This window comes from Anopheles darlingi, chromosome 2 (genome assembly GCF_943734745.1).
Source record: "Anopheles darlingi chromosome 2, idAnoDarlMG_H_01, whole genome shotgun sequence".
Taxonomy (NCBI): Eukaryota; Metazoa; Arthropoda; class Insecta; order Diptera; family Culicidae; genus Anopheles; species Anopheles darlingi.
The window spans coordinates 46,265,405-46,278,204 of NC_064874.1; the positions used below are offsets into that span (position 1 = coordinate 46,265,405).

Below are 12,800 nucleotides of genomic sequence, written 5' to 3' on the forward strand. Positions count from 1 at the left end.
TCTGATCACGCTACGAACGGCAGTCGTTGTGATGCTGTGGAACAGTCTCGTGGCAACATCCAGTGAGCATTGCAGGGCTTAAGCATGGGGCTCTTTCCCACTCGATTCCGCGGAGTAATCTGTCTGCTTGCACTGACAACAAGTGTGCACGGAATGTGTATGTATTTGAAATCCATAGAAAATAGTGTACCAAGCAATAGGAAGTGTACATTTTACTCGTTATTTATTGCATAGGGATATTTCCTGATGCGTTGCATCTGGATTCGAGCGATGTGCTAAACAAGAATTGTGGAGAATCACCGTACACAGACTGGCATAAGCCAGAAGATGCCAGGGAATTCGAGAATCCCTGGTTAGCAGTGTTTCGACACCCAGAAGAACAAGTACCATTTTGTCATGGAACGCTTATTACCGAGCAGCATGTGCTAACGACAGCCATCTGTACAGAAGCATTCACTATCAACGAGTATGTTTGTCGGGTTTACCACACAACTTGATTTGCTTAACAACTTGTTTCTCCCTTTCTTATTTCAGGACAATCATTGTCCTTGGTGATTATGATCAATCAGTAAACCCTGACTGTAATTCTGCAGGAATTTGCGCGTCAACAATTGAAAGGGTAGTGAAGGATGTCATTAAGCATCCAAAATTTATTGGCGAATCATACCAGTATGATATTGCCATAGTGTTGCTCCAGCGTCCAGTAATCTATAGAAACAGTTGAGTAATGAAAACAATCGTTTTACAAGGAATTAAATGCTGATACTAAATATCACTTCTTCATAGATATCAAACCGATATGCATACCGTTGATCCCGATCATACCATCGAGTGTCCATCTGCCGAAAGTATACAACGCACTATGGACTGATAGCAGCAGTCGACCGAAGCAAATCATGATGGACTACATCTCTCTAGATCAGTGCCGTGATTTAACGCAAAATCAGTTGGTTTTGCACCAGGAACAAATGTGTGCGAAATATGCAAGGCAATCGCCCATAAAGCTAAACGGGGGAGCTGGATCACCGCTGCTAGCAGAGCATCACGATCGGTCATTCCAGTTGGGTATACTCTCCATCGGAATGCCCGATGGGGATTATAGTATGCCGTATGTGTATTTGAACATAACTGCTCACATTTCTTGGCTCCATGACACGGTGAAAGATGCGGACATAGAAGCTCAATAAAACAATCTGTGCATAAACATCACAGAAACGCTCTTATCGCGCTTATTCACCGCTCTCGATGACCTCGTGTTGATCAACGCAACGGAACAGGCACGAGAAGTGATAATAGTAGTGGTAGCTATGTTTTGGTTCTGGGTTTTACTTTCAGAATTACAAATTTCTTGACTTCGTTGTCTCAGATATTTTGGAAATTTGTGGATCTTGATATATCTTCTATCAAATACTTCAGTTTTTTGATAACATTAGCTCGCTTGGAAAGGTAAAAAATAAAAATAAAACGGGTTAGTAATGAATGTGTCGTGAGATTTTAAATCAAACATTGTCAACTATTTATAACAAATTGTTTGGTGCGTGTTTGGTCATTTTTGCAAGACAAACACAAAACGAATGTAAAAATTGTTGCACACACATCTAAGCATTCATCTTTATCTGAAGAACGAACGTCGGATGATCCTTCAAAAGACGATCGTCTGAGGTACAGATTTGTAGCAGCTTCTACCGTGCATCGATGTGCGTTAAAATGCAGCTCATTGGGACGCGTTTCGTTGGGATTATATGGTTTCTAGCAATGTGCAACAACTGTTGTGGAGCAAGTATGTAAAAAGGTTCGCTTGGTGTATCGCAGAAAGCTAATGTTAGTCATTACTCGTCTTAATTTTTCCGCAACTAGTGAACAATCCAGAAGGTGTTCATTTTAACACTAGCAATGTATTAAACAAGAATTGTGGAGAATCTTCGTACCCATCTTGGGAGAAACCACCGGATGTGCGTGTAAATGAGCATCCCTGGCTAGCAATTTTCCGACACCCAGACGAACAATTACCATTCTGCCATGGGACGCTAATTACCGACAGGCATGTACTTACGGCGGCCACCTGCACGGAAGGAATAACGCTCAATGAGTAAGTGCACTGAAGGATTGTTTGATCTTTTGATTTGCAAGGAATCTAATTATATTTAACTTTGTTTTGTTGATATTGCTAATCGATTTTGTAGGACAATTGTTGTACTTGGCGAATATGATCAATCAGTGAACACTGAATGTGATTCTGAAGGGAATTGCGTTTCAATTGTAGAGAGGGTGGTAAAAAATATTACGACACATGCACAATTCAAAGACGAATCATATCAGTATGACGTTGCAGTAGTGTTGCTCCAGCAGCCAGTGAGCTATAGAAACAGTTAAGTTTACTTAAGCAAAATATCTTTTCTTAGCAAAACATGACTTTATTCAGGCTAGCTATCTTTCGTTCACAGATATCAAACCAGTATGCTTACCATTGATTCCGATCAGTGAAACACGGATCCACAATGTTCTCTGGACTGAGGATAGCCTTCGACCGAAGCAAATTATGATGGACTTTTCACTGCCATCCCATGAGTGTAGCAAGCCCCAGAATAATTTGATGGTGGACGAGCACCTATTTTGCGCGAAAATCCAGAATCCTGACATGGATCGTATCAACGAAGGCGGAGTCGGATCACCACTGCTTGTACAATATCAAGAGCGATATTTTCAGTTAGGAATATTGCTCTTCGGATTGTCCGATGACGATTACAAAATATCGCATGTATATTTGAACGTTACTTCTCACATTGCTTGGATCGAGCAAACGGTTGTTCTGGGCATAAAGTCTCAATAAAACAATCTATCACATTAATCAAAATGCCAACGGGCTTTAATCGGGGGAATTCACCGCTCTCGATGACCTCTGGACGACCAACAACAGCGAGATAACGATAAGTTTTGCAAGCGTGGTTATGCTTTCTCCCCAAATCGGGCGATCACTGTCTCGATCGTGCTAAGCATCCAATCGTAGTATGGAGCAACGGACGTTATAATGTAAGGCTCCTCGAACTTTGCCGGATACCTTGGACCGTACGATAGCAGACCAACGAGATGGATTCGATCTTCAAATTGCGTAGTAACCACCGGTGCACCAGTACTTCCTCGCAGGTTTGGTTCCGGGATACTGGCATTGATTGGTTTGTAGCGCGAATCGAGTACCACACAGAACATATTATCATCTTGCTTCAACGAGTATCCTTTCAGAAGATCTCTGCACTGTCTGGGATTTTTGGGAACCATAATGTACTGCTTTGGAATCTCAGAGAGACCTGTTTCTCGTCGACCACACCACGAAGCAACTAGCAGCAAGGCGGCTTCTGGTTCTACATCTTGATTAATGCATATCGGTAGCACCGATGGTGGAGTAATTTTTGCCCGTTCGCTCAGCTGCACGAGGGCAATATTGTTGACCTGTTCGTACGAATCGTACCCCGGATGAACGATGGTTACATCGACGGCGATGTCCTGTGTTGGTGGTGCGCATGTTTCCCTGTCTCCAGCTTTGATTATCTGGCAATCAGGATCAGTGGTGCTATGGAATTCACCCAAACGGACGAATGCTCTGCCAGAGAGAGATTAACGTTAGACAAGTTTAATGTGGAAATCAAGTTTAAATTATCCTTTTGCTAGTACTCTTACAATTGACCGTAATCGGTAAATTTGGTAGCGAACACCGTGGTCACTACAAACAGTTCGTGTATTAGGGCTCCTTGGAAAAGGTAGGTCACATTGCCGTTTCTGTTGTAACCGAATCGCGCTAACCACGGATGTTCGTACAATCTGCTATCGATAGGAAGCTTCCCTTGATAATTTCGTTGGCCGCAATTTTGTTGATTGAGCGTTGGAGAGCTAGTATCTTCAGCCGCGCCACCGAAAGGCACTGCTACCACAGCAAGGATCTGCAAGATGGCACAGCAAAGGAATGCTGTGGTTAACCGCTTCAGGAGCATTTTCGAAGCTTCTTGATTCAGCGTCAAGACTGTACTGCTGCTGATAACGACAATCAATAGCCCTAGGCGAATGCTTTGCCATTCTGGGCTGTGTTTGTGAATACAATGCGAGTTGTATTGAGATGCTGCAGCAGGGTAAAAATGCATCGAATACTGTTGAATTCCCCAAGAGTAGCTATTCTCTGGACTTCATTTTGAAATTGAATTTCATTGAGTACCCTTGCACGCAATAGATACTCAACAGGTAAGTTGAAGGATTCTATTCGAGGATGTGAGTCTTTTTAAACACATTAATAAAATAGAAGTAATACAAATTAACGCTACCATTTGTGCCAGCAATTTGCGGAAGGATCGCAAGCGATCAGTAGATGGAGTGCTTCTTTTGACGATCACTGTCTGATCGTAAACATCCTCATCTCATTTTCTACGAGCAGCCTCCGCTCCTCATACTTGTGTCACCAACGATGCAGATCATTTGCATATTGGCTGCGACTCTGTTTGGTGTTAACGGGCAATGTATAAAACGAAAACCAGTGTTTAGATCCGCCAGATCACCGTCTCCATTTCATTCCAGTACTGTTCCCGGATGATTTACACTCGTCGTTGAGCAAATCTATCAATAAAAAATGCGGCGAAACGCCGTACGACTACTACAAGCGGCCAGCGTCTGGTCGGATCTACGAAAATCCGTGGCTGGTTTTGTTGCGTCACCCGGGTGATTGGCTACACTTTTGTCACGGAACGCTGATCACCGATCGTTTCGTACTAACAACGGCTAGCTGTGGAAGTGATATTGTTACAACAGAGTGAGTAGCAATCACGCCTTGGACTTTGAACAGCTGAACGACGGTGATCATCGTCTCGGGGCCGTTTTCAGAAATTCTTCAACCGCGGACCCACCGACAGAGATCGTGCTGGGGGAGCATGATCTCAGCACCGATCCGGATTGCGTATCCGAGCAAAACTGCTCGCTCGCGGTTCAAATACGGACCACCGATAGTGTTATCCTGCATCCAAACTTTACCTCTACCTCGTACGAAAACGACATTGCATTACTCGTTTTGAATGCGTCAGTGGAATTTAGTAATAGTTGAGTAAAGGGAATCATGAACCCTGCAGCAGATTCTAATTTATCTTTACATATTTTAGGTATACGGCCCATTTGCTTGCCGCTCTATCCTATCGTCACGGATTGTGATGATCATCTGTTGAATCTGTACAACGTTATCTGGGCCACGGGCAGTCGCCCGACGCAGATTTGGATGAGGCTCGTGCCGCGGGAAGTATGTAGAGAACGGCTCCGGAATTGGACCTCGGTCAGAAATGGACAAATATGCGCTCGCATTCATAACAGCCTTCCGGTGGACATGAAAGGCAGTGCCGGATCGGCTCTGCAGATAGATTATCACGGTCGCATATATCAGATCGGGGTGCTTTCCGTCGGGTTTAGCGACACTTCGTACGATAATCCCTACATTTTTATCGATATACCCAAACACATTACATGGATAAACGATTCCACTTAGTGATCCATGTGCTGTGGTTCTTGAAAAAGAACCGTTTTTCGATGTTCTTTTGTGATAATGCGGGTACCGTGGCGAGGAATAGAACTAATTTTATTGGAATCACAAGGGCAAATTTTATGTGATACTTTCAAGGCATTAAAAACGAGTAGCTAGTGTAGTATAGTGTATATTTTATTTAGTAGTTAGAGGTGGAAACTCTCGCTTGAGAAATTCTAAAAAACTCATACTCCATAAGGCGGTGCCAGACGGGACGTAAACTCTAGCGTAAACGTAAAAATTAATGCCAAAACGTTTACGCTTGCCGTTTACATGCTGTCAAACGTTTATTGGTTCGTGGGGCGTGAAACCTAACGTAAAGTCTTTTTGCAAACGGGAGGGCTCGCAATATGTTATTTTTGTGGTTTTCATCGATAGTGTGTGATCATTGCTAGTGTGTTCAATTCTTTTCTTAAAAAAAAACGATTTTAATTTTCTCAACCCGGCCATGTAAACATATCGAAGCGTAAACGTTTTGGCATTAATGTGTAAATTTACGCATAAATTTACGGTTCATGTAGCACCACCTTTTGCGCAGTGTAGAGACACCCTAAGAACAGATCGCTGCATGGGCAACGCTGATTTCTGCTGAGAGGGTTTGGTTCGGGAGTTCAGGAATTGTTGTAAAAAGTGTGAAATTTTTAACTTTTTTGAACTGTTTTGTGCGCGATAAGAGTAAACTCCCGTCGTTGTTCTCGTTAGAAAAGTCGCGAGGCGTTTTGCGTTGCCGAATTTCACCTTGATACACCTAGTTTTGGAGGACAAAGTTTAGTGAGAAAAATCACAAAGTTTCTTCAAAAAAGACCAAAAACAACGCAGAAACGGAGTTAATCTTGCGAAATAAAGTTAAACGGGCTTAATTGGATGGTGTTGCGGTGCAGTTAAAGTCCATGAAAACAGGTACGAGTTCATCCGAGATGACGAAGCTGATTAGCAGAGTAGAAAAAAATAAAAGACAGGCGAACGAAGTGATAAAGACAGATTTTGTGTGGTTCAATCTGCTGTTTTCTAGTCATCTCCGTTCGTCAACCCCCCCGCATATCCGGTCCAGTTCGGATGATGCAAAAATAGTTGATCGTTGGGTTTCATCTTGAAATCGAGAGTGAAAACGGTGGTACTTTCTCTTTAATGGAGTTCCCGCAGCAACCAGAAAGACAGGCAGACGGGCTAATCGTGTGATTTCGAAACGTAAACAATTCCCAAAGTAATCCAGCTAATCCGGATGAGTCATCAGTTTTGCTGGTCTGCTATCGCTAGAACCTGCGACGTGTTATGCATTTTATTTTCGAGTGACGTGCACTCTCGGGGGGGTTGAAAACCTGTTCTGGGTGGCGGGTGTCACGTGCAAATTAGTAATTCTTCGGTGAATGTCTCGTTGCAGATCTGCAGGAAGCGGTTGACCAGGAAGAGAAATATGTTGCCTCGCGGCTGTAGCGGCCGTAGCACAAAGTTCCGCAGCACACCTTAGGGTGGGAAAAGAAATCGTAATTGAGACACGGTTCGAATCAGAGAGGAAACACCGAAGCACCGAAAGCAACTGGAGACCGTAGAGGTCATCGGTGTTGGTCGTCGTTGATACGTGTGTAAAATGTCCGGTAAAAACCCCGACACTGAGCAGCAGATAGACAGCAAAACGCAGGAGCAGACAGCGGGATCACACCAGAGCGAGCAGGAAGTGCGAGGCACGCCACCGAACGAAGTGTGCCGTAATCCTGTCGCCACGGAAACTAACTCCACGACAACCGATTCGGCAGCCAACAGCGCAGATCTCACCAGCGTCAGCCTGGCGAAGGAGCCTCAGGGAACACAGGAACGCTCCGAAGCAACAGCTGACCAAGCTTCAATTTCCGGTGCCGCTGAATCAGCCTCCGTCGCGGTCGCCCCTACAGCGACGTCTTCGGTTGAACGGCAGACCTCTATTGGGTCCATCGAAAGCGGAACGATGCCTAGTGTTGCTGATGGCGGCGGTAGCACGGGAGGAGGAGGTGGAGGAAGCGGATTCCGAAACTCGTTGAATAATGGACGTGTGTCGTTTTCAAGGTTCATCTCGGTGGATCGCGCACGACCGAGCAATAATGACATGTTTAGTGAAATTCTGACGCTCATGCAACAGGCCAGACATCCGGGATCCTTCTTTTCGTCGGAACGTAGAGGCATCTTCCTGCCATCCTCGGGCTCGGGACGATCGCATACACCCGGAACGAGCACACCACCATCGGCCGCCGGTCACTCTTCCAGTGAAGTAGTGATCGATGTTGATGGCGGTAGTGCTGTCGGAGGCACCTCCCTCCGGTCGTCTCAGAATGACCTGTACCCAATGTCGACATCGACTTCGTCCGCTAGTGCGGGTCTGCGACCTTTCCTGTGGATGCAACCAACGGAGGACGGTGGTCAAACGTCGGGTACCGCGAACGGTGGCGGTCGTTCGCCACTGATGCCTAATTTCAATTACAACCACCACCATCATCATCATTTCCACAATCATCAACCGTTGTCAATGCATCAAAATGCCCAATCATCGGCCGCCGGTGTGACGATAGCTGGACAGTCACCTTCATCTACCGTTGGTGATATTGGCATTCCATCGGCGGGCACCGGTGAACCACAACAATCGCAAGGCGTTGGAGGCGGTGGTATTGGCACTCCCACCGGTTCGACCATGCCTACGGGAGGTGCAGGAGCTACTCGCAGCAATAGCTTGAGTTCCAATCACCCGAATGATGAAGCAACCGTACACGAAGCTCTACATCAAATTCCGGAAGCTCGCGCCATGATGGACACTCTGGCCCGATACACACCTTTACTGCTGATCCTGGTGGCCAAACTGTGCTACGATCATCTGGATGGTATTATCTATTTCTTCATGCTGTTGATCACGTTCTATCACGCCAACTGGGTGGTACGGCAGGAAATTTCAAAGCAAAAGCAACGCCGTCTTATCGTGTTGCTGCGCGAATTGGCACTGATCGTGCTCGGTTTGATGGTATTTGGGTTCGTTTTCGAGTTCAGCAACATCTGGTTGGTGGTGCTGTTTATGCCCGTCTCGCCGCAACCTCAATCGCTCAAGTCACTGCTGTATTCCGTCTGCATTACCGACCTAATTCTGAAGCAGATAACGATCGTGATTAAAATCATCTTCACGCTTCTTCCACCCACCGTGGTAGATTACAAGAGCCGGGTAGGTAGAGCTGCTCGGGATTTCATCCCAGTGGCGTTACCTATCGCACGTGATCTAATCTGTCGATTTTTTGTTCCAGGGTAAAATCTATCTCATGATAGAATCGTTATCGCAGTTGTATCGTGCAGCCGCTCCCATACAGCCATGGTTGGTGTTTCTGTTTGAATCGTACTCAGGCTCGGAGAAGATGGTTGGCGTTATCTTATCAGCCGTGTACATTGTTGCAAAATCTACGGATCTGCTGGACAGGATCAAGTTCTGTCGTCGATCGTTCATCAAGTTACTCCAAAAAACGGTGAGTAGTGGCGGGAAATAATGAAAAGAAGATAGTTTAGAAAAAACAAACCGATTTCAAATTGTACCAAGAGAGAAGCGAACTGACGGCTTTTGCGTCATTTGCAATGCGCTCTAAACAGCCGTCACGTGTGGCAAGTGATTGCTCATTTTACAAAGACAAAGAGTGGGGGGCTTGTTTATGACTGCATTGGTACACGATTACATTATCAATTAGTTCGAATTGAGAGCAAGCAGTGCGCCGCAGTATACAGTATTGCTAGAATCATTGGTTTGGCTGGATGGCTTTCGCTAGTCAGTCGCTCGAATGTGTCGCATTGGATTAGACCAACGTTTTGGTGGGAACCGATGGCGGAAAAATACCAAAGAACTGTAAAACGAACGATTCGTAAATCTCTCCAAATCTTGTTTGGGCGCAAGTCTGTGGGTTGAAATGTTGTACTTATCTTCAGCAAATATTCACATCTTTACTAACGCACATTTTCGTTTTCTTCTCCTGAACGCAGAGCTATGGAACGGTACCGACAAAGGAACAGCTGCAAGCGTGCGGTGGTCAATGCTCGATTTGTCACGATAACTTCAACTCGCCCGTACTGTTGGAATGCAATCACATCTTCTGTGAGCTGTGTGTAGGCACATGGTTTGATCGGGAACAAACGTGTCCGCTGTGTCGTGCAAAGATCGTCGACGATCCATCGTACCGCGACGGAGCGACCACCTTCTTCCTGCAACTATACTAAAATATTTGTTGGCTATAAGAGTGATGGCTGCAAAAGAGATAACGTATCTGTTTAAGCAAAATATATCTTGAATATGTATCCCGAACGGAAAGTTGCTGGAATTAGGAACCATCGCAACTTTGAAATCAAACGTTCAACCACATAAAAATGCCAATCCTACCGTCTCTACCTTGATGTGCATTTTACAGTGGTACAATCGGTAAAGTAAATACCATCTTTCCGGAGGATAGTGATAACCGTGAGGAACCATGATTGTGTGAGTGTGTGTGTGGAGGTAATGACTCGTTTTTTTGTCGCCGTACAAACGTACGTGTAGAAAACGCAAGGGAAGGAACACTTTTTTATATACACAAAAAAATTAAATATAAATAAATCACCGGTATAGAAACGTAAGAAAACACTTCTGGAATGAGATAAGTGAATTGTGCCGCAACCCGGCACAAGTGTATTGCAAATAGCACCGTAGGGGAAGTGGATAATACAATATTGTTGCATTATTTCATGATGTTAGTGGCGTAGTTGATGCCGTTGTATGAAACTAACAAAACATTGTAAAATAGAGGTATGTATTTGCAATCAATAAAACAAAGTCCATATCCTGTTGCATGGATTTGTTACACGTTACACTGGTTACAGTTACTGAACACAGCCACCGGATGCTACTCCCGGTGCACCGGGTCGCCAAGCATTTGCTGACTGGAGCCATTCAAAGAAATTGTATCTTTATGTGTTTTCGGATATTACAAAATACACATAATTAAAAAGAGAATCATCTTACGCTCTGGTTGGTGACAAGATGCAATTCGAATTATACATTCTAGCCAGTGATGCTTTCAAGTTGATCTTGCACCACTAAAATGAGTTCAGCTACAATATAAAAAGTTGCAAAGTGTCATGTCGATACATAAATATTTTGTGTGCCAAGGACTAGTTTAATTTCTATCGTATGTTGGATGGAAAAGATGTTAACGACTTTAATCGTGGACGGGTCGTAGATTCAGCTTTTGATTCATTTGCCTCGGATCAATGTACTTACTGTCCTGCACCTTCTTGCAGTTTTACTGGATCACCATCGTGAGGGTCATTGGTAGAGAATACCCTTACAGGCAAATCTTACCTGAATGAATGATCATGTAAAGAAGAACATATTGCATGCCGTCGACACAGGATCTATAATGGGCACCATCGTCGATGATACTTCCCGGAATGTGAATTTTGAACTCGGAATTTCTTTCTTTCAAACCCCGTCAGCACAATGAAAGCCCAACCAAAAGCTTCTGTTCAATTTACATACATTTATAAGAATTTTATTTTTTATTATTCCATTTTTTGAAGTAATTTTCATAGTCCTTGCTGTCGCTGTGTCGTTGGTTGCGTGATTGGTTCGTGTGTTGTTGTTGGTGGAGTTTCATTTTCTGCTTCTTCTCTCTCTTCAAATAATGTTTCGTAGAAATGTACAGTTACAACGAGATACAAATAAAAAAAAAGAAGATATTTACGATTTCTGCCGAGCACCGTTGCTGCACGGATGCTCATTTTATTGTATTCTGACGATCGCCATAAAAGAACGCGAGAACACTAAACACTGATAAAGTGACCGCTGGTAAGTCGTAGTAGGTATTGGTGCCCTTCTTCGGCCACCAGTTTTCAGCACTCTGCCCTCTGATCCTTCATTCCGTGTACTTGCTCCTCCCCGGTCTGACGATAATAGTGCTTTACCGAGATGAAATCATCCGTTAGCAGTGCCAGTGAAACGGCAACATCCTTCGATTCCAACGAAACGTTTATTCTAGAAGAATCTATATTTATCTGTTCTTAAAACTAGTAGTGTCCCTACACATCATCGACTCTTCAGGCGTCCGCTCAGCGGGCTAGATACTTCACTAGGGGGCATTGACACATCTGCTCTTCGTTGGGCGATCCTCGTTGCGAAGGCCTCGCCCTCGCGGTCGCGTTCAAGCGAGTCCCTGTTACTATTATTATAATTATTCACAGCATACCCCCGCTTAGCCTTCAGGATGCTGCTGCTGCTGCTGCTGTGATGACACCGATGGTAGTGCGATAAGTAGAAGTCGAAGGTAGGATTTGATAAAACGTTTCTCAATAATGCTTAGTGATTGTATTACTCCCTAGGACGCAAGACGGGATTCTGGTTCACAACTCCGGGCATCAAGCAATTTTAAGGGAAGAAAGCTTTTGACGACTTCAAACAGCCATCCCGGGAATGTAAGCGATCGTGAGAGACACACGAGCTGCGTGTTGTATTGTATTTCTGCCCTAGGACAAGGCTATTAGTACGGATTAGAAGTCGCAAGACTGGATCGATTAACGATAAACAACCTGCGAGTCTTGCGGGATCGATGCGAATGCGAAGAATAGGGAACGAGTAATGGGAACCAAAGAGCTTGCTAGAAAACATGGGAAAATTGCTTATCACAGTTGTATGTAGGAAATAAGGTTGCAAAACAGCGAGCTGCAGTGTGGCCGCAGCACCGTCTGCTGAATCGGAACGGGAGTACTGTCGCGAAACGAAGCGATGGTATCGTGTGGACGGTCATGTAAAAGATACTCTTTCTGTCTATCTTTGTTTGATGCGATTGCTTTTTGTTTAATGTTTAATTTAATACAGCCCCTACGGCACTTAGCCTCCAACTACTGTCCTTCCACAATGCATTTCGCAACATTTCGATTCGGTGCCGCGATCTTCTGGATTTACTAGTTCGGAAAAAAACGAAAAGTTGATCGATGTGATGTGGATCAGTGAGATCTCTACGAGACCGGGAAAGCATGACTGTGCCATAGTGTTGGTTGTCGTTGCAGTTCGTATACTATCAAGTTATCAAGTAATCGGAAGTATTCTAGCGTCCGTTCGGGTTAAAATGCACGAGATGTACCCAAGCGCCGAGGTCGAGTGCCTGACGACGATCATGGCCGTTGGGTTAGATCCGGGTGGTTTCCATCTGCTCATTAGCCTCATGCTTTATCTGTCGGATGCATAGCACGTCCGTTGTAGTAAAGGATCGTATACCGTATGTACAGG

General features: G+C 44.6%; 4 protein-coding genes across 4 annotated transcripts; 3 read left to right on the forward strand and 1 right to left on the reverse strand.

Moving 5' to 3' along the window:
• Positions 1–14: 14 nt before the first annotated feature.
• On the forward strand, positions 15–2,830 carry LOC125950742 (ovochymase-2-like). The gene is made up of 7 exons (XM_049678988.1): positions 15–157; positions 235–466; positions 535–719; positions 787–927; positions 1,858–2,089; positions 2,184–2,368; positions 2,445–2,830. Exons 1-7 carry the CDS (start codon positions 85–87, stop codon positions 2,828–2,830), a joined length of 1,434 nt encoding a protein of 477 aa, XP_049534945.1. The 5' UTR covers positions 15–84.
• On the reverse strand, positions 2,737–4,003 carry LOC125950715 (serine protease easter-like). Its single transcript, XM_049678947.1, has 2 exons — positions 3,676–4,003; positions 2,737–3,598 (listed from the first exon to the last, which is right to left on the reverse strand). The coding sequence occupies exons 1-2, from the start codon at positions 3,984–3,986 to the stop codon at positions 2,947–2,949; spliced, it is 963 nt and encodes a 320-aa protein (XP_049534904.1). The 5' UTR covers positions 3,987–4,003; the 3' UTR covers positions 2,737–2,946.
• A 445-nt stretch (positions 4,004–4,448) lies between these two features.
• On the forward strand, positions 4,449–5,705 carry LOC125950719 (serine protease grass-like). Its single transcript, XM_049678953.1, has 4 exons — positions 4,449–4,502; positions 4,561–4,792; positions 4,864–5,075; positions 5,136–5,705. The coding sequence occupies exons 1-4, from the start codon at positions 4,451–4,453 to the stop codon at positions 5,510–5,512; spliced, it is 873 nt and encodes a 290-aa protein (XP_049534910.1). The 5' UTR covers positions 4,449–4,450; the 3' UTR covers positions 5,513–5,705.
• Positions 5,706–6,100: 395 nt separating this feature from the next.
• Positions 6,101–10,469, forward strand: LOC125950690 (E3 ubiquitin-protein ligase RNFT1). The gene is made up of 4 exons (XM_049678910.1): positions 6,101–6,448; positions 6,930–8,726; positions 8,806–9,021; positions 9,527–10,469. The coding sequence occupies exons 2-4, from the start codon at positions 7,137–7,139 to the stop codon at positions 9,758–9,760; spliced, it is 2,040 nt and encodes a 679-aa protein (XP_049534867.1). The 5' UTR covers positions 6,101–6,448; positions 6,930–7,136; the 3' UTR covers positions 9,761–10,469.
• The last annotated feature ends 2,331 nt before the right edge of the window (positions 10,470–12,800 follow it).